Here is an 18,601-nt window from a genome sequence, read left to right on the forward strand (position 1 = left end):
CTGGAAACATCTGAGTGCTCCCCAAACACAGAGGAGTCTCACCTGCTTGAGGTCTTCCTTGCCGCAGATGACCCATCCTCCTCCGGTCCCAAGAACCTTGTGGCAGGTGCCATGAGACATACCCAGAGATCATAACCGAGACCCTGATCCACTGTCCACCAGCCCTCCCTTTCCTCCTCTCTCCAGGGGTGGCCACATACACCGACAAGTTGTTCAAGTTCCGCAATAACCGGTGGGAAGACATCCTGAGTGATGAGGTCAACGTGGCCCGTGGGGTGGCCAGCCTCTTTGCCGGACGTTCTGTGGCCTGTGTGGACAGAAAGGTGAGTGCAGGGGTGCATGGGGGGCCTGGGGAGAAGCCAAGTGAGAGCAAGGAGAGGAGCCACTGTGTAGACATCCCCTGACAGAGTGGCAGCTCCCACGGTGTCTTGGATAGATTGGGTGCTAAATACCAACAACTAAGACTTGCAGAATGCATTGCTTTGTACCTTTCACATCCTGTCTCCCATGCAGCCCTCCCAGAAACCAGTGAGGAAGCCAGCCAAGGGATCACTGTGTCCTCGGGACACTTGTGGGGATGGAAGCCTAGCTTGGAGCAGTGACTTGCGTGGGAGCCCAAAGCAGATGAGTGGTGTGGCTAGGACATGAATCCACCTCTTCTAGCTGTAAATCCTGCCTGCATTCATTCACTCAACTAACATTTACTAAGTGCCTCCTGTGTGCCAGGCACTGAGCCGTGGGGCCCTTCGTAAATATTTATGGAATAAATGAAGGCCCAATGGAGGGGTTCCTAGGTAGGTGAGGGGAGGGTTGTCTCAATATACAAGTACTTTAGTTCATCAATAGCTCCTCCAACGTTTTTGTGCCCTGCAAGTGCTCCCTACACAGAGGTGCCCCACCCAAACTGGACGGGGAGGAAAGACGGAGTGGGAAGGGGCATGAGCCGCTGCAGCTATCTGCCCAGGGAGGGGGCAGCCGCCCACCCAGGCTTGGGTCCCAGCAGGCCTCGCCAGAGCCAGCAGCTTGCTGCAAAGGTGATTTATCCCTCCTGTCACCTGCTCCCCTGCCGCCCACCTCCTTGGCTTTGTAAACAGTCATCACTAAATCAGGGGCCCAGCTGCTGCCCGGCTGCCACAGGAGTGTCTATGGCCCCCACTCTGGGAGCAGGGGCAAGAGGCTTGGCTCACTTTGGAATTGAGATGGCACCGAGGGGATTGGGGATTCAGTGTGAATCTTTACAGCAGGGGCCTCCAGGCCTTGGGAGAAGGCAGGTGCCAGGCATAAATATTTATTTCTTAACAAGCTGGTGCTGGGAAGAGAAGCCAAGCTGGGCTGTGAAGCCACATTTAGCCTGACCTGAATCTGTGCCACCTGGACTCCTGCCTGGTGGGAGGGGATGAGGAGGCAGCTCTGTGAACAGCCCCAGAGTATGGGGTGGAGCTGGGGGGTGCCAGACTTGGTCATGGTTAGGGGCCTCTTCCCAGCCTCCTCCTGGTTTCCCATCTCACCCGTTCAGGACCAAGGCTTTTGACACTCAGCTAACGTGGGCAACTTCTCAGAGAACTGGAGGGAGAGGCATGCAGGTTAATCACAAAGAGATGCACTCTGTCCTAACAAGGTCATCCGCACACCCACACATTTAACCACAGGACAAAAGCACTATGTGAAATGCAAAAAAAAAAAAAAATGGCCTGGCATGGCAGCACAGGAGGCAGGAGTCCAGAAGCTTGCTCACACCCTGCTCAGCCCCTGACTTCAGTCTCCCAGGCCTCAGAGAACTAGAAAGAAGCCCTACAGTCAATCTGCCAGCAGAGGAGGGTTGCTTTCTGAGTCCAGCCACCACCTCGGCCACCCCTGGGGCCTGAGGACTGCCAGGGGAGGAATGGAGAGAGGCCAAGGGCAGCCTGGAAGTTGAGAGAGGGCAATGCAGCACGGTGCAGGAAAACACAAGAGCAAGGACAACAGTAACTGCCAACTCCTCTTACACTAGGGACATGCCACGCCTTGTGCTGCACGCTTTACCTCCCTCGTCCTCCTGAGTCCTCGTAAGACACCAACAAGGTAGATGCCATCGCTATCCCATTTGACAGATATGGAAACTCAGGCTTTGAGAAATTAGGCAACTTGACCTTGATCACACATGAAGCAACAGGCAAAGCCAGGAATTGAACCTTGCCTGCCTGAAAATGAAGATGCCTTTTAACCCTCAGCCGCCCTGCCCCTGGGTGAAATGATAGCAGACACAAGTTTCTAACTTTATTACAGCACTCACCCTACTCATCCTTCCTTAGCCCCATAGCCCCTACCTGGGGCAGGGCCTTTTAATCTAGCTACCTGGTCAGTGGTTCTCAGTGTAGCCTCTGGGCCAGCGGCAGCAGCATTGCTAGAAATGCAAATTCTCAGGCCCTGCCCCACTCCACCCTCCAGACAGACTGAATCAGAAACTCCAGGGGTGGGGCCAGCAATCTGGGGTTCAGCTAGCCCTGCAGGTGACTCTGCTGCATGCTCAAGTATGAGACCTTTTGCTCCATAAATGCCTCAGCCCCGCCCCCACTCTGCCACGTGCTGTTCTCTCCCCTCTCCCCTTCCACCCCTCACTCGTTCTCTGCTCCAAACCCCGAACATCCATCCGCTTGTCCTTTCTCTCCAGCTGCCTCATCACTCACCCACCTTTCTGGATCCAGCTCAAAACCAATCTCTTACAAGAACGTCCTCCGATCAATAATGATTATGCCTCATGTTTATATAGCATTTTTATCTTTTCAAAGACTTTTCACATACGTTGTCTCATTTAATCTTCTCAACAACCCTGCCAGGAAGCAGGGGGAATATGATCCCCATTTAACATCTGAGGAGATGCAGCCTGGAGGCAGCCAGGGATTTACCCAAAGACGACTAGCAGTTAGGGGCAGGCGCTAGATTAGGACCCAGGCTAACGCCCTGGATCAGGGTTCTCAAAGTGTGGTTCCCAGACCAGCAGTGTCAGCATCATCTGGGAACTTGTTAGAAATGCAGATTCTCATGGCTCACCCCAGACGTGTTGGTCAGAAACTCAGGGGATGGGGCCAGATGTTAAAAAAAAAAAATCTGGGCCGGGCGCGGTGGCTCAAGCCTGTAATCCCAGCACTTTGGGAGGCCGAGATGGGCGGATCACAAGGTCAGGAGATCGAGACCATCCTGGCTAACATGGTGAAACCCTGTCTCTACTAAAAAATACAAAAAACTAGCCAGGTGAGGTGGCGGGCGCCTGTAGTCCCAGCTACTCGGGAGGCCCAGGCAGGAGAATGGCGTAAACCCGGGAGGCGGAGCTTGCAGTGAGCTGAGGTCCAGCCACTGCACTCCAGCCTGGGCGACAGAGCGAGACTTCGTCTCAAAAAATAAAAATAAAAATAAAAATAAAATTTGTGTTTTAACGAGCCCACCAGGTGATTCTGATGTAGGCTAAAGTGTGGGAACCACTGTACTGGCCCCAAAGCTGCAGAAACATCTTCCTTCCCTTGGAATCATCTCACCCTCCCAGAATTACCGTGGTCAAGTTCACATGTGAATTTCTGCAATCTTCTACAACCGTAACACATCTGTGTTTGTCAGTTTATCCCCCTGATAAATCAAAGTAAGGAACTAGGCATAACTGAATTTTGTAAATATCCTAATTTCTGGCAGAGTGAATTTCAGTCCATTGAACTTATTGCTCATTTGTTGATGAGACTGCTGCCAGCTGGTAGGGTTGGGAACGGTTTGTGATGGTGCACTTTCCTCTTTGGCCCCATCATTCACTCTTCATCCAGTCATTCTGCACAGCCTCGGATGGCTGAGAACTTCTCAAAGTTCTCCCCTAATCAAGAAACCTTGTTAGGCCAGGTGTGGTGGCTCAAACCCTTAACCAGCACTTTGGGCATCCAAATCAGGAGGATAGATTGAGACACCAGGAGTTCAAGACCAGCCTCCACAACATAGGGAGACTCTGTCTCTACAACAAACAAACAAACAAACAAAAATTAGCTGGGTGTGGTGGTGCATACCTGTAGTCCCAGCTACTTGGGAGGCTGGAGTAGGAGGATCACTTGAGCCTAGTCGAGGCTGCAGTGAGCCTGAGTGACAAAGGGAGACCCTGTCTAAAAAAAAAAAAAGGCTGTACCGTAAAGCAGTGCATCTCAAGCTCAATTTTGCACAGGAATCACATGGCAGTCTTGCTACAATGCAGATTCTGATTCAGCGGGTCTTGCAGGGGGCGGGGGAGTTTGCTGAGGGTCTCCACTTCAAACATGATCCCAGAGGTCACCAATGCCACTGGTGTAGGGACCACTTTGTGTAGCAAGATTTGTAAAGCACAGATTTCTGGGTAGCAGCATAAAGACTCAGATAACCAAAAGAGAAGGAGCAGAGCAATCTGTAGGGAACAAATTTACCACCTTCTCCAGCTTCACCCCTTGACACTCTCTGTCTTGCATTTTATATTCCAGCAACATTGAACTAACTGCTGTAGTTTCTCTACATACATCCTTCTCTTTCTCATCTCTACTTGGAAGGTTCTTTTCCCTCCAATTCACCTGACTGAGACTCCTTTAAGGAAAGCTTTTCGGAACTTCCCATGGTTAGGTGCCCTTCCCCTGGGTTAGGAGCTCCTCTTCTGGGTACCCAGGAAATCCTGTCCATGCTCTCTGCCATATGCTTGTATCATTGTTGATACATCTGTGTCACCCAGGAGACTCTAACAGGAAACTCTAAGCTCCCTCCTTGGCCTCACCCACCAGTTAGACAGACTCATGTGGCTCTTCATCAGCTTCCTCAAAGAAAATGATCCCTTCAAAGACTGGCCAAGCATGGTGGCTTACGCCTGTAATTCCAGCACTTTGGGAGGCCCAGGGGGATCGTTCACTTGAGGTCAGGAGTTCAGGATCAGCCTCACCAATATGGTGAAACCCCGTCTCTACTAAAAAATACAAAAATTAGCCAGGAGTGGTGGTGACGCCTGTAATCCCAGCTACTTGGGAGGCTAAAGCAAGACAATCACTTGAACCTGGGAGGTGGAGGCAGAAGTGAGCCGAGATCACACCACTGCACTCCAGCTGGGGCAACAGAGCGAGACCCAAACAAACAAAAAAACACACACACACCAAAAAACTCACAAAGATATAAAGTCGCTGACCAGTTCGGTGGAACAAGAATTGTGCTCATGGTTCCAATGGATGAGAAATTGAAGCAAGGAAAGGGGACCACCAGTCTTGTTGTCGTGAGCTCAACAGTTTCTCTTAGGTCCTTTTAGGTTTATGGCTTGTCTTTCAAACTAGACTATAAGCAACCCACGGTCAGAGATTCTGTCTTAAGTACATTTATAACACAGCACTTGGCACATCGTTGGAGCTTAAGAAATATTTACTGTCTAATTAATTAGAGGGAAGTGATGAAAAAGATGAGAGAAAAGCCAGAAAACTGATTTAGAAAGTGTGTGGATCTCTTGGGAAGAAGTCATCCATTGAAGAAATAGCACCATTATAACAACAGGCAGAAGAGAAGAGTCTTTCATCAGCAGTGTTTTGGACTAGTGAAGAGAATGACTCTTGCACAGAGGAGCTGGTGCCCAAGGCTGCTCCTGGATGCAAAGGGAAAAGCGAATCTTTGAGACAGCGTTATAAAGACGGAAGTGATACAATCTTTCTTCCTGGTAATACGGGGGAAATAAGGGAATGGAAGAGGGAAGTAGGACCCCTGCAAATCTGTGCCTCTTGTGCTACCAAAACAGGGGAATGAAGAAGCGTGGGGTGGGAACAGGGGGAGGGAGATGGCTCAGGAATTTGCTTGTCATCTTGGCTGGAGTGAGCTTGAATGGGAGAGAGAGAGACTGAGAATAATGGGAATTGGTAGATCAATCAATCAGCAAATATTTATTGAGCAGCTACCCTGGCTGGCAGCTGGAGAGAGCTCAGCTGGAGGGAGGCACATTAGAAAATTGTCTATAAAAAGGTGGTTGTGGGGGAGAGGGAGGGATGTGTTCTTCTGGAACAGGATGGAAGGAGAAGCAGGCTGCTTTGTTGTACAACTCCCGGGAGTGTCATTCACATGGCAGCCTTTGTGAAAAGCCCCTCTGGAAGTGCGCCATGCACGGCCTGCAAGGCCATTCGCAACAGACCTGGGGAGAAGAACCCAACCCTGTGAAAGAGCTATGGTCCTACCTGGGCAGGGGAGGGGGCGGTTTCTGGGATGAGCCAAGGTGGGCCTGCTCACCGCTTCCTTCCCTTCTTCCTCAGGGCTCTGGACGCTACTCTATCTACATTGCCAATTACGCCTACGGTAATGTGGGCCCTGATGCCCTCATTGAAATGGACCCTGAGGCCAGTGACCTCTCCCGGGGCATTCTGGCGCTCAGAGATGTGGCTGCTGAGGCTGGGGTCAGCAAATATACAGGTACGCAGAGTGATGTGGGAGGCGGTGTGCTGGAGGGGCTGGGGCTGGGGTCCAGGGCCCTGCAAGGCTGAGTCTAATTCATCAGAGACCACAAGGAAAGGGTGGCCTTATGTCCCTGGGGAGGGGAAAAAACGCTCTATGCCATCCCGCCACCCACAGAAGGCTTCTCCCACACTGCCTCTCCAAGCATTGGTGAGATATCTGGCAGGTATGAGTTTCAGGGTACCCAAGAGGGGGCATCTGGCTTGCTGGAAAATGGATGTGAGAATCACATCATCACAACATCATTCTCTCCCTGGAACCTTTTGCCCCACTCCCTCTGGTAACCTCAATGATGGGTGAGCAGCTTCTGTAGGAGAAAACTGGCAAATCACAAAAACCAAGATTTAAAGCATTCTTTATTGCCAAATCGCAGATGAAATTATTTACTTACACATAAGCAACCAGGAATTGAGTGCTAAATCCCTAGGCTTCAGCTGGGTCCCGTCTCGGATAACTGAGCTCAAAGAATTGTGTTCTTGTTCCAAAACCTCTCCAGCACTTTTTTTTGAAGGCACGCTCCCCCCTCATCTTTCTGGATGGGGGACCTATTGTCAGAGTCTCTGACAGGGAGATCTTTCTAGGGAAGGCTGTTTTTCTAATTCCAGCACGGCTGCTGACTAAACTCTGATAATCTGCCAATAGACTGCTGATGGCAGAGCAATCCAGTTCCTGTTTTGGGTGCCAAAAATCAGGAAGCCAGAGCTGTACACAACAACTTGTCATGTGAACTTAAGCCACACTCACACCTGACCTGCACTTGGGACAGAGAGATCCTCTTGTTGGTCAGCCTTCCCGACATATCCATCCCAAAGTGTGCGGCAGAGGCTTCCAAAGTGGCAGCCTTCCTCAGCCTGAATCCTGGGGCTGGAAGGATGGTTGAGGGGTCCTTTGGGGCACCCCCCTGCCTCCAGACACCTGGATGGTGGCATCATCTCAAAGTCCTGCCCAGAAAGGGTTGTCACTGCCTCTCCTGAGTTTACGATGCCTTTCCCTAACCACCTTTCACCCTGGTGAAAGGGGGAGATTAATGTTGACCTGTCTGACAAAGTTTCTGGGAACAAATGACTAGACAATAAAATAGTTAGCACAGCTCAAGCCCCATCTAAGTGCCTGAGAGCTCCGCGCGTGAAGGTACCATGGAAAGGCTGTGTCAGTAATAAACCATGTTTCCCCCGGAAAAGAAATAAACATGCAGGCACTTCAGCCTAGATTTGTACAGTCAATTTTTCTGAATAGTTCCCAGTTCTGTGCACTGGGCTGGCTTGGCAATTAAGTGCCTTGATCTTGCAAGGGAAGGGGGTGCACTGGGGGGATGAAGCACTTGAAAATGACGAGGTGGAAGGGAGGCAAGGACTGGGAGAGCAGGCTAGACACAGAATAAAAGAATTTGGAGGTTGCGGCTGGGTTTCAGCACGAAGGGGGCATTGTTCACGCTGACTGGGCTGGCACAGAACCGAGGAGGGGGAAGGAGGAGACCCAGAGGAGGCAGCTGAGGAGCACGGTGGGGATGGAAGCACCAGCCAACTGTGCCGGCTGGGCTGGAAGGACAGGCGGTTCAAGGAAGAAGCAGCAGCTTCGGTGCGGAGGGAGGCTGGGGCAGCTGGCGTGCCCAGAGGACACGTTCGAGCAGCTCTGCAGACTTCCAAAAGCCATTTGGCTGACAAGAACCTATTTGGCCCACCATATTACTATTCTGTCGGCCCGCCTTCTCCAGCCCACCCTTTCCCTGCCCGCCAAGCCCCCCAACACTACCCTGCAGTCCCCCTTGTCACTCAGCTAATGACACATGGACATCTGGCTGGAAAACCAGCCCAGAGTTCCCCCCACCCCCGAGCCCCAGGAATGGACCCCAAATGTAACGGCCGCCATGCTGAGCCCGGCCTGATGGCTGAGGCTCTGGGCGCGTGGCCAGCGCTCAGCAACTCCAGTACCAGGGGTCCTGAGAAGCTGGGAGGGAAGCAGGCGGAAGGGGCAGGCCACATCCAGATGTGCACTCAGGGACCTGGGAGGTCCCTGGAGCCAAGCCACACAGCACCTGCCTGCTAGACAGCTGTACGACCTGGGAGAACCTCCCATTTTACAAAGAACAGAGCGAGATCCAGGGAGAAGAGACTCGCCCAAGGTCACACAGGAGGTTTGTAGAGAGCTAGCACTTAGAGCCCATCTCCTCCTGATGCCTAAACTGCCACAGCCCGCTGACCTTTCCGATGACCTCCAGCTTGAGAATCCTGCCATCCTGCAAGACGGAAGGGGCTGTGAGGGGAGGCCCACACCCACTGGGAAGACAGCCCCAGGCTGGCTCCCGGACTTGAGGCAGCCCCACCCAGGTGGTTGTGGCTGAAGCAGCTGCCTGGCTGAGTGTTCAGGGCAGCGGGGGAGGTCCAGCCACTCTGGGGCAGGCCGGGCAAAGGTGCTACCCAGGCACCGGCCCTCGGCACTGCGGGAGGGGGAGGGGAGGCCTCCTCTCTAGACATTATCCATTCCCGTGGCTGCAGCTGCTCTGCTGGGTCACAGTGCCATCTAGTGGTCAGTATGCCGGCTCTCGGGGGACTCGAGGGCCCCGGAGGGTGGCCGAGCGAGAGATAGGGAGAGAAACTGGGGCAGCAAGACCACTCTCCCATCCCCTGGTCCCCAACTTCCCCAGCTGCTTGAGGCCTCTTGAAGCCAGGACAGTGCCGGTAGCTGCCCTGCCTGGGAATCCTGGAAATTGGGTTCTGGCCATGGCCAAGGCCCTGGCATGGAACCAGATGGAACCAGAGGAGGGAAAGGTGGGAGGCAGGAGTCCTGCACTGCCTCTATGGTCCAGGCCCCAGTGACCTTGGGCATGCCCCTCAGCTTCTCTGAGGGCATTGAGCTAGCAGGTGAGGGGACGGGGTTTGGAGCCAGGCCACAGGTGCAGGTTCAGCCTACCCCGTGCATTACGGCCTAGGCAGTAGTGGGCACACTATTCTCCCAGCCTCAGTTTTCTCACCTTCAAAATAGGACTGTTGTGAGAATGAAAGGAGGCGCACATGGGACATGGCTGGCACATGGCTTGGCACACGGATGGTGCCTACGGAGTATAGCAAATACCAATACCTCCTGCTCTGAGGCTCTGCCAGAGTGATACCAGGGCCCTCTGCTGGGCATCTCCTGGGTACAGGGAGCACTGTGAAAGGCACAGGGGGGTGCCCCAGAGAAGCAGGCCCAGCCTCTGCCTGGGAAACATTCTCTGTGTGTCCCCCCAAACCTCCAGTCCTGGGCATGGCCAGTGGGATATTATCCCCATCCCCCCTGGAGTTCATCTCTCTGCTCTCCTTCCCACCTGCCTGGCCTCCCGCAGGCCTTTCCTCCTCCCCAGGAACTCTACATCTTGGCCAAATCCTTTGAGGCAGCATCTGTCCAGGCTGCAAGGTGGTGATTAAAGAATCCTTAAAAGAAATTCAGAAAGAAAATGAAGGTGGATTTATGATGTCGGGTGGGGAGTTTTGCTGTTGGCTGGGAGCGGTGTGGAACAAAGCGGAGGGCAGACCTGATTTATAGGAAGTCATTATTGAAGGAGACGGAGATGCCTAAAGCCCAGCTGAGGCCTTCTGGCAGATCCTCACCAGCAAGCTCAACCAGGGGCCACAGAGTGGGGGCCAAGGGGCCTCCTAGCTTCCCAGGCAGGCACTGGCCTTTCATCGGGAGTGAAGCCAGATCTGACAGCCAAGGACCAGGCAGGGCTGGGGTGATAGGCTCCCAAGCCAGGGCCGAGGACCCCCAGGGAGTGCAGCATGGGCCTGCTAGGGGTACTCAAAGCCCAGGACACACAGAGACTATTTTCCAGGGGTATCAGATGCATTTGATGAGTATCAGGGGAAACATTATGTTTCTTTTAAAACAAACACAGATATGTTACAGAATTGAAATGTAATTTTTGTGTGCATTTTTCTCAGCTAACACAGGAGATTTTAAAGAAATGTCAAGCCTGTGGCTAGCCACTCCAGGTTATACCCCCAGGCTACACCCCCAGGCTTTGCCAGTGCAAATCCCTCCTCTGTCGAGGGGAAACAAATGATGGGGCCTGTCCTGCTGCCCCACTCCTTGCCTTAACATTCTGCAAACACAGGGCAGGAAGGACGAGGGTGGGTGTGTCCCTGTCTAATACCCACCACACAGAATAGTCAAGTCCTGCGCAGCTTCTGAAGGCTCCCAGAAGGCTTGGGAGTGGCAACACCAGCACCTACACAGTTATCTTGTCTTATAAGTTTTCAGGAAATTTAGGATGAGAGACCCTGTTACCATCCCGTACTTGATCCTCACACCCCATTCTGCAGCATGTGCACACACACACACACGCACACGCACACACTCTGCCCATTCCTGCACCACGTTTCCAGCATCTCTGCCCTACTCATTTACAATATCTTGGATGCTCTTGGCAGCCTGCAAATCATGGCATCCACCAGAAACATGTTTCTGTTAAGGTTCTGTTCAGCAGATGGCCAAGTTCCCTGGCTGAGGAGGCTCACCTCAGAGTCTCCGCTGATGCAGAGGGTGCAGGGCTAGATGGGCACAGGGATCGGCCCCCAACACGCTTATCCTGTGTCCACCCTGGAGGATTCATTCATTGCAAAGTAAGCTAGTGGCAGTCTTGGAGATCTTCTCAATTCCCACCCACTTTACAGGAAGGAAACTGAGGCCTGGAGAGCATGCTTCCCGTGATCCTGCAGGAGGGGAGGCGCAGAGGCCAGGCAGGAACCAAGAGGCTTTACCTTAGCACCGTGAATCCATGTGCTGCCTCATCCCTGGGTCCTCAGACCCACAGCTTGGAGAAGTTCAGTGGCATGCACACACCCCCTCCTCACCACCTTTCCCTGTCTCACCCCCCAGTCCCTGAGGGCTGGCCCAGATGCAATCTGAGAGATGGATTGCCCGCACCTGACTGGTACTTTGGTCTGCATTGCCAGCGTGCCAGGGCTCCGAGGTAGAGGGATGGTTCTTGAGAACAACCAAGGCTGCCCTATCGGGGTTGGGCCCAATGAACAGATCATCAGAGTGCCAGAATGTGGCTGGAGGAAATGGGGACCTCAAAGGGGCATTTTTCCCTCTAACCCCACCCCCTACCCAGCCTGGCGGGCAGAGTGAGCAGAAGCATTCAGCAGGGACGGGCAGGGAGGAGCACTCACTCCCCAACAGCCGAACAAGGAGGCCTTTGAAGCTTGAAAGTGCTGGGAAGAATAAAGGGATATTATTCACCCAGCAGGTGGTAAATAGTCCCAGCTAATGACTATGTGGCACCTGACATTTTCCAAGGCACCTTCCAAAGACCAGCTCACTTAATATTTATGACAACCCCGAGAAGGAGCCATTATTATTACCACTCTTATGTTCTAGCTGAGAAAACAGAAGCCCAGGGAGGTTCAGTGATGAGCCCAAGGTCACACAGCTCAAATTTGGACTTTCTGACCCCCAGTCCTGTGGTGTCTCCCACCACCAGTGCTGCCTCTCCAGCCCCAAGAGAATGCGCTGGCCTCAAATTATAAAAGAATTAATTGATGCAAGGTGGAATTAATTCCCTGTTAGAACATCATTCTCCAAAGCTAAATAAAGATGTTCCTAACAGCCCCCTGGGTGACCGGATTTGGTGTGTGCTAAACCTTAAGAGACAGAGGAGAGGGAGGGTGTGACAAAGGAGAGAGGAGAGGAGGGGAAAGTCCTGGTAGAAGACATTTACTGAATAATTAGCCTTTTGACATTGGCGTGGTAGGGCGTAGGCATGGCAGCCTACATAATGATGAGTGGATTCTATTGGTTTGAAGATTTGCTTGTCGACCTGGGAGTCATCTCCCTGTGGCATCAGTGAGGGGTGCAGGTATCTGGCTGCCCCACCTCAGCCCCCAGTTGGGCCCCCATCGTTAAAGCTGCTGGGACTGGCGCCCAGGAGGCCAGCTTCCTGACTGTCAACTCACCTGCTCCCCAACTATGCAGCCAACTTGCCGAGAAGGAGGTGTGGGTAACATCTCTGTTATGGTCCGGTTGCCATGGCAATAAATTGTGGCTAATTAGTAGTGTGGTTACCATGGCAATTTTCTAGTAATTACAGGTTACAAATGGTACAAGGCTTCAACCCAACCCAATTAGTTAATTAGAAAGATTTAGAAATTTGTCCAAAAGGGAAATAACCTGCTTTGTAGAAAATGAAGGGAATGTGTCACGGCTTGGGAGCTAGAGGCAGAGAGGACATTGGAGGATGTGGAAGCGGAGGAAGAAGGATGGAGCTGTGTGGAGGCAAGTCCCTGAGTCCCACCTGGAATTTCCAGGGGCCCGGGCAGGGCCAAGGGATTCTCACAGAAGCTGGTAAGACCAGGGCAGGGACAGCTGCCAGCAACCACTTAGTGGCACCTCTTTTAATGGACAGAGGTGGTGCCCAAGTTGTGACCCCACATCCTTTCCTGCTAGCTTTAGGACAGGCCTCTGGAAGCCACCCATGCCACTCCATAGCCCCCATCATGAAGAGTGCATGCTGTGTCTTGGAGGACATTCCAGAGGAGCAATGTGAATTCAGTGGCTTCATTTTCATGTGGCTTGGGCTCTCTTTGGCAGCTAGTGAGATTATCTGGGAGGCATCCAGCCCAGAATGTGTTAACTATGAGCACAATAAGAGTGGCAGTGCCATCGCCCCACCCCATCTCCCTGGCCCCAAATGCCAGCTCTGATGGGCGGGCTCCATTTGCACAGGCGAAAAAGGCCCCATGATTTCTCCTGGGGGCATATCTCAGAGGATGGGAGGTACCTAGAGACCAAGAGAATCCCTGTCTCAAATAAGCATGGTCACTTTGGGGAAATCTTTGCCCCATCCAGAGGCGGGTGGGGGTGAGGGAGGCCTGGCCTTTCTTTACATAGGTCTGCTTGAGCTTTATTTTTTTAAAAATCAAGTTCTTCTGGAGTGCTCTGATAACTCTTTTTATTATAGTAAACAACCCTTTAGAGCAGTATTTTCAAACTTTAATGTGCACATAAACCACCCAGGGGTCTTGTTAGAATGCAAGTTCTGATTCCATTAGGGGCCTGAGATTCTGCAATTCTAGCAAGTTCCCAGGTGACACTCCTGTAACTGCTTCTCAGACCTGGCTCTGAGCAGCAAGCTGCTGCAGCGTCCACAGAGCCCTTCATACAGCTCATCGTACAACATGAGGTTTTGAAATAGTGTAGACATTGTGGAATGGCCAAACCGAGCTAATCAACATATGCATTACCTCACATACTTTTGTAATGTGGTGGCAGCCCTTAAAATCTACTCTCTCAGCAAGTTCAAGTATGTAGTGCATTCTTATTAACTAAAGTCACCATGTTGTACAATGGATCCCTTGTACTTATTCCTCCCGTTACACTGAAATGTTGTATCCTTTGACCAACATTTCCCCAACACCCCACCCCAGCCCCTAGTAAACACTATTCTACTCTCTGCTTCTATGAGTTCAGCTTTTTTAGATTCCACGTATAAGTGAGATCATGTGGTATTTGCTTCTCTGTGCCTGGCTTATTTCACTTAGCATAATGTCCTCCAGGTTCATCCACGTTGTCACAAATGACAGGATTTTCTCCTTTAAAGCTGAGTAGTACTATTACGTATATATATCACGTTTTCTTTTTCATTCATCCATTGATGGACACTTCATATCTTCATTCCGTATCTTGGCTATTGTGAATAATGCTGCAGTGAACCTCGGAGTGCAGATATCTCTTCAACACACTGATTTCATTTCCTTTGGATATATATACCCAGTAGTGGGATTGCTGGATCATATGGTAGTTCTATTTTTAATTTTTAAGGAGCCTTATACTGTTTTTTATAATGTCTGTACTCATTTACATTCCCACCAACAGTATACAAAGGTACCCTTTTCTCTACACCCTTGCCAACACATGTCATCTTTCATATTTTTGATAATGGTGATACTGACAGGTGTATCTTACCTCATTTGGTCCTCTCAAAACCCCAAAGTAGAAAAGGCAGGTTGGACTCTCCCCCATTTTACAAATGAGGAAACTGAGGCTCAAGGGTAACGTAAATTTCCCAGGGTCACAGAGCTTGTTAGAAGCCAGGCTGGGGCTAGAATCCATGTCTTGATCCTAGTCAAGCCATTTTCTGCACAGTATTTCCAGTGTTTGGGGGCGTGGCTCAGGGATGCTTTCTCAGGGCAGATTTGTGTTCCTGGGAGCTGCAGGTAGGGCCTGGCAAGCAGAGAGCCTTCATTTGAAACCCACTGGGTGGGGGTGGTTTGTTCAGGACGTATTAAGGTTAGACTTCTTGACATGGATAGCTCAAATTTGATCTTAGAGACTTCAAAGCCCAATGTGGAGCTGGCTTGATGTCTTTCCTTTTAAAAAAACATATATACTTTATTGGATTTCTTCCTTTCAAACTACAGAAGCAGTTCTTATTGCAACAAGTCAAACGCTACAAAGACATTCAAAGAAAAAAGGCCAACTATCGTTTCTCTTTCCCTCCCCAAATCCTACCCCATCAAGGAAGGTAGCCAGTGTTCACAGCTTGGGGTGTGGCCTTTCCCGCTTTTCTCCAAACTGAATAAGTCTGCACAAACATGTGTATTCAGAACTAGCATGTATTTTCCTATTTTAAAAAATAAAAGCAAGATCACACAATACCATTACTTGGTGAACTGCTGATTCTTTCAACCATATATCACAGGCACTCCTCCAAGTCAATCCATATGGATCTATGCAGTCTTTTTACTGCAGAACGGTTTGTCATATGGATGCTCCGTAATCCATTCAACTCCTTCACTATCAATGGACATAATTGTTTAACGTCAAACAAGGCAAAGTAAGCATCCTCATACCTATAGCTGGGACCTGTTCCTACAGGTTCTTAAAGCTGGGACATACCCAGTGGTCTTGACCAGCATACGTATGACTCAAAGTGGGAGTCAGGAGGCTGTCGGCGGATCTGTGACTTGACTAAAATGGCATGCTTAGAGCTGGGTTTAGGATTATTGGGGGTTTAGGATTTAAGATGATTGTTCAGCCACTTCTCTTAGAAGGGGAAGGCAGGCGCTGACCTCTGTGTGGGGTCCCCATGTTCTGTCGAGCTCCTTCCTTCCCTCTTCATCAGTGTTGTCACCTTCCACGCAGGTTCATGGAGACGGTGAGCCCAGATTTGGGCTCAGGAAAGCACGGGAAGGAGAATTCCCTCCAGGCTCTTCTGAGGAGCCTCCGTTGCAGTTCCCCCCAGGCCTCAGAGGCAGCCCTGTCCTCCAGGTGGGCCTGGGGCTTTGCTTCTGCCGCTCACTGTGGGTCGATGTCTTTTCCTAGGGGGCCGAGGTGTCAGCGTGGGCCCCATCCTCAGCAGCAGTGCCTCAGATATCTTCTGTGACAACGAGAATGGGCCTAATTTCCTTTTCCACAACCGGGGCGATGGCACCTTTGTGGACGCTGCGGCCAGTGCGGGTGAGTGGAGGCAGCCATGCCCTGTGCGCCCTGACCCCTCACCCCAGAACCACAGAGGACTCCAGACTTCCCTGCCCCCTCCAGCATGGTCTCTCCTGGCTGCAGGGAGAGCAAGACAAGTCATCGTCTGCACCACACAGAGAAACGCTGTTTGTCACTTCCTATTCCCTAGCTCCCATGGCTCCAGCCACAGGGAGTGTTTGCTGCTGGAGAAAGGGGTCTGAAACTCCTGCCCATCGTCCTGCCCAGTATCTGAGATTGCCCGCGACACTCCAAGTCCTGCTTGTGTCTCTCAGCATCAACCTATCCTCCAAGCTGCCTCTCCCCACCTTGGCCCCCTCCCACATTTATCTTCAACATTCATTTCAATACAGTGAGCATTCATGGAGCCCCTGCTAAGCATCAGTCTGGCGCTGGGAACCAGGGATGCCCACCTGAATCAGGCTAAGACCACCCCACACACAGAAAAGGCACTGACATTCTAGAAACAGAAATAGACAAAAATATCCTCCTCTAATAAGAAGCAGGATAAAAGCCACACAAAATAGTGCCCCAGGCCCCCAGGTCTGCTTCTCCTCCTTCCTCTGCACTCATCCCCCACTCACCTCAGGGCCTTTGCACCTACCATGGCCTCTGCCTGGACTGCCCTCCCCCTTCTCTACCTGCAGAATGTCTGTTTAGCCTTCATCGTTCACCTCAAATATCACCACTGCAGAGATTTTCCTGACTCCCCTGTGCCACCTAGCAGAGACTGGCCCTTCCTCCTCCTGCTGCCCCGACATGCACACCTCACTCAGGCTCCACATTGCCATCATGGTCTGTCTATGAGCTTTACAAGGACCGGGTCACAGTTCTATTCATTCTTGACACAGGCTTGGCATCCAGTGCCCACCCGGTAAATTCTGCTGAATGGCAAAGTGGACACCCTGCAAGTTTTCGGATGTATGGCTACATCCCACATGTCCCTGACCATTTCCCCCCACCTTGCCAATGAATGGGAGGTTTGATTTCACCTCCTTCTTGGAGGCATGGGGAAGAGTTCTGGCCTGCAGGGGAGGTGAGTAGGATCTAGACACGTAAATCAAGGGTCCTGCAAGCTCTGGCTCTTGTCGGCAGTTCGCGTCGCATCCCTGCACGTGTGCCAGTCCGTTCTCTTGGATTCTTGGACTTACGAGTACCTACCACCCCCAGCTTTCTGCCCAGGAGCTCCATTGTGGGGACTTACTGGCCCAGAACACACACCCACCCCCAGTTTTGCCATTCAGCCCCCAATCTTGCCTTACCTCTTGTCCTTCTCTGGCAAGGCTGAAGTTGGGCTCCCCTGGCCTGTCCTCCCACCTGGCTCACCCCTCCTAACGCTATCCTTTGGCAGCAAATTTTCTCATTGCTGAAAAATCATAAAGCAAAGGGGAGGGGATAGTGGAGAAAATCTAGAGGATTTGATAAGGTGTTAAAGAGATGGAAGCAGAGGTGAGCGAACAAGTTGGAGTGGGAGAAAGTAACAGGCAGGAGGAGAGAGGAAAGGTGCTAGGCCCGTAATTGAAAGTCAGAATGATTGCAGGGGTTTAACAAGACATGTCAAGAGGGCATTCATCACCCAAACAGATGCTGCTGTGAAATGCAGCCTGGCACCGATTATTCCCGTGAAAGGGAACCAGCTCCTTGTCAAGGTGCCTCATAGATAGGAGAGAAATGGGCCAATGCAGAAGGCCACCGACATTTGGGCCAGGGAGTTTGGCAGAGAATTAATGGAGTATCAATCCTAGAGACTGGAGGCTGCCCCTAGTCTCTGCAAACCCTCTTTCTCAAGCCCGGGTCTCACTGCCTCTTCTCCCCACTCCTCCCCCCAACTCCTTCCCTCCCCCAGGAGGACACTCAGCCTCCAGGGTTCTCAGGGGTCCCCACCCTGCCTTTTGGCAAGAGCTCCCTGTGTCCTGGGGTCTCTGATCCCCACAGCCTATTACATTGTCCTGTGGCCTGCCATCCCAGAGAGCCTGACGACCTACAGCTATTTGTCCTCTGAGAGTCAACGTGGGTGGGTGCTTAGAGTCGCATTCACCTTTGTCTCTCAGCTATGCGCTGGCCAGTGGGCAGCTAAGAGGTCAGGCCATTGCTCTGGGCAAAGCCACCCTCTGTCCTCCCCCAGGACCCACTCAGTGGATGGTATAAGCAGGTGGCATTGGGCACAGAGGCTTCACTTTCCAGATCTCGCCAGGCATGCTGTGGGCTTCTCTGTCGTGGCTGTAGTATTTCCTCTGCTGTCACCCACGTCCCCGGTTTGCCTTCTGTCATGTTATTTATGTCTGTGCACTCATTCAGCAAGTATTTACAGAAAACTACCAGGCAACCACAGGTCCTGAGATAGACGTTGCGTGTACCCAAGTGAACTGAGACGAGAGTCCTGACCTCACGGAATGTCAGGACTAGTGGGAAAACCAGACCCTAACAAGTCAGCCACAAAGGAACATAACTGCACATTGTGATCAGCATGTTGGAGGAGAAGACTAGGAGGCTGTCAGGGAGACTGACAGGGTGGACAAGATGAGCTGTCTCGGATGGGTGGTCAGGGAGGGCTTCCTGCAGGAGGTGACATTGTGGCTGAGAGCAGAATAATCAGGAGCTGGGTAGCCTAGAGCTAGAGGGAGAGCATCCCAGGTAGAGCAACCAGCTTGAGAAAAGGCCCAGGAGCTGGAAAGATGGGGAGAGTGGGACCAGATCA

The 18,601-nt window shown here is 51.7% G+C and overlaps 1 protein-coding gene across 2 annotated transcripts in view; it reads left to right on the forward strand.

Annotated features, from left to right (window-relative positions):
- CRTAC1 (cartilage acidic protein 1) overlaps window positions 1-18,601 on the forward strand; it is a 165,152-nt gene that overhangs the window by 106,915 nt on the left and 39,636 nt on the right. For both annotated transcript variants that reach the window (XM_011951161.1, XM_011951162.1), the window contains exons 4-6: window positions 187-323; window positions 6,249-6,405; window positions 15,748-15,882. In XM_011951161.1, the coding sequence (XP_011806551.1) occupies window positions 187-323; window positions 6,249-6,405; window positions 15,748-15,882 (429 nt within the window). The remainder of the gene's footprint in view (window positions 1-186; window positions 324-6,248; window positions 6,406-15,747; window positions 15,883-18,601) is intronic.

The sequence above is a fragment of the Colobus angolensis genome, unplaced genomic scaffold, assembly GCF_000951035.1.
Source record: "Colobus angolensis palliatus isolate OR3802 unplaced genomic scaffold, Cang.pa_1.0 Scaffold316, whole genome shotgun sequence".
NCBI classification, from domain to species: Eukaryota; Metazoa; Chordata; class Mammalia; order Primates; family Cercopithecidae; genus Colobus; species Colobus angolensis.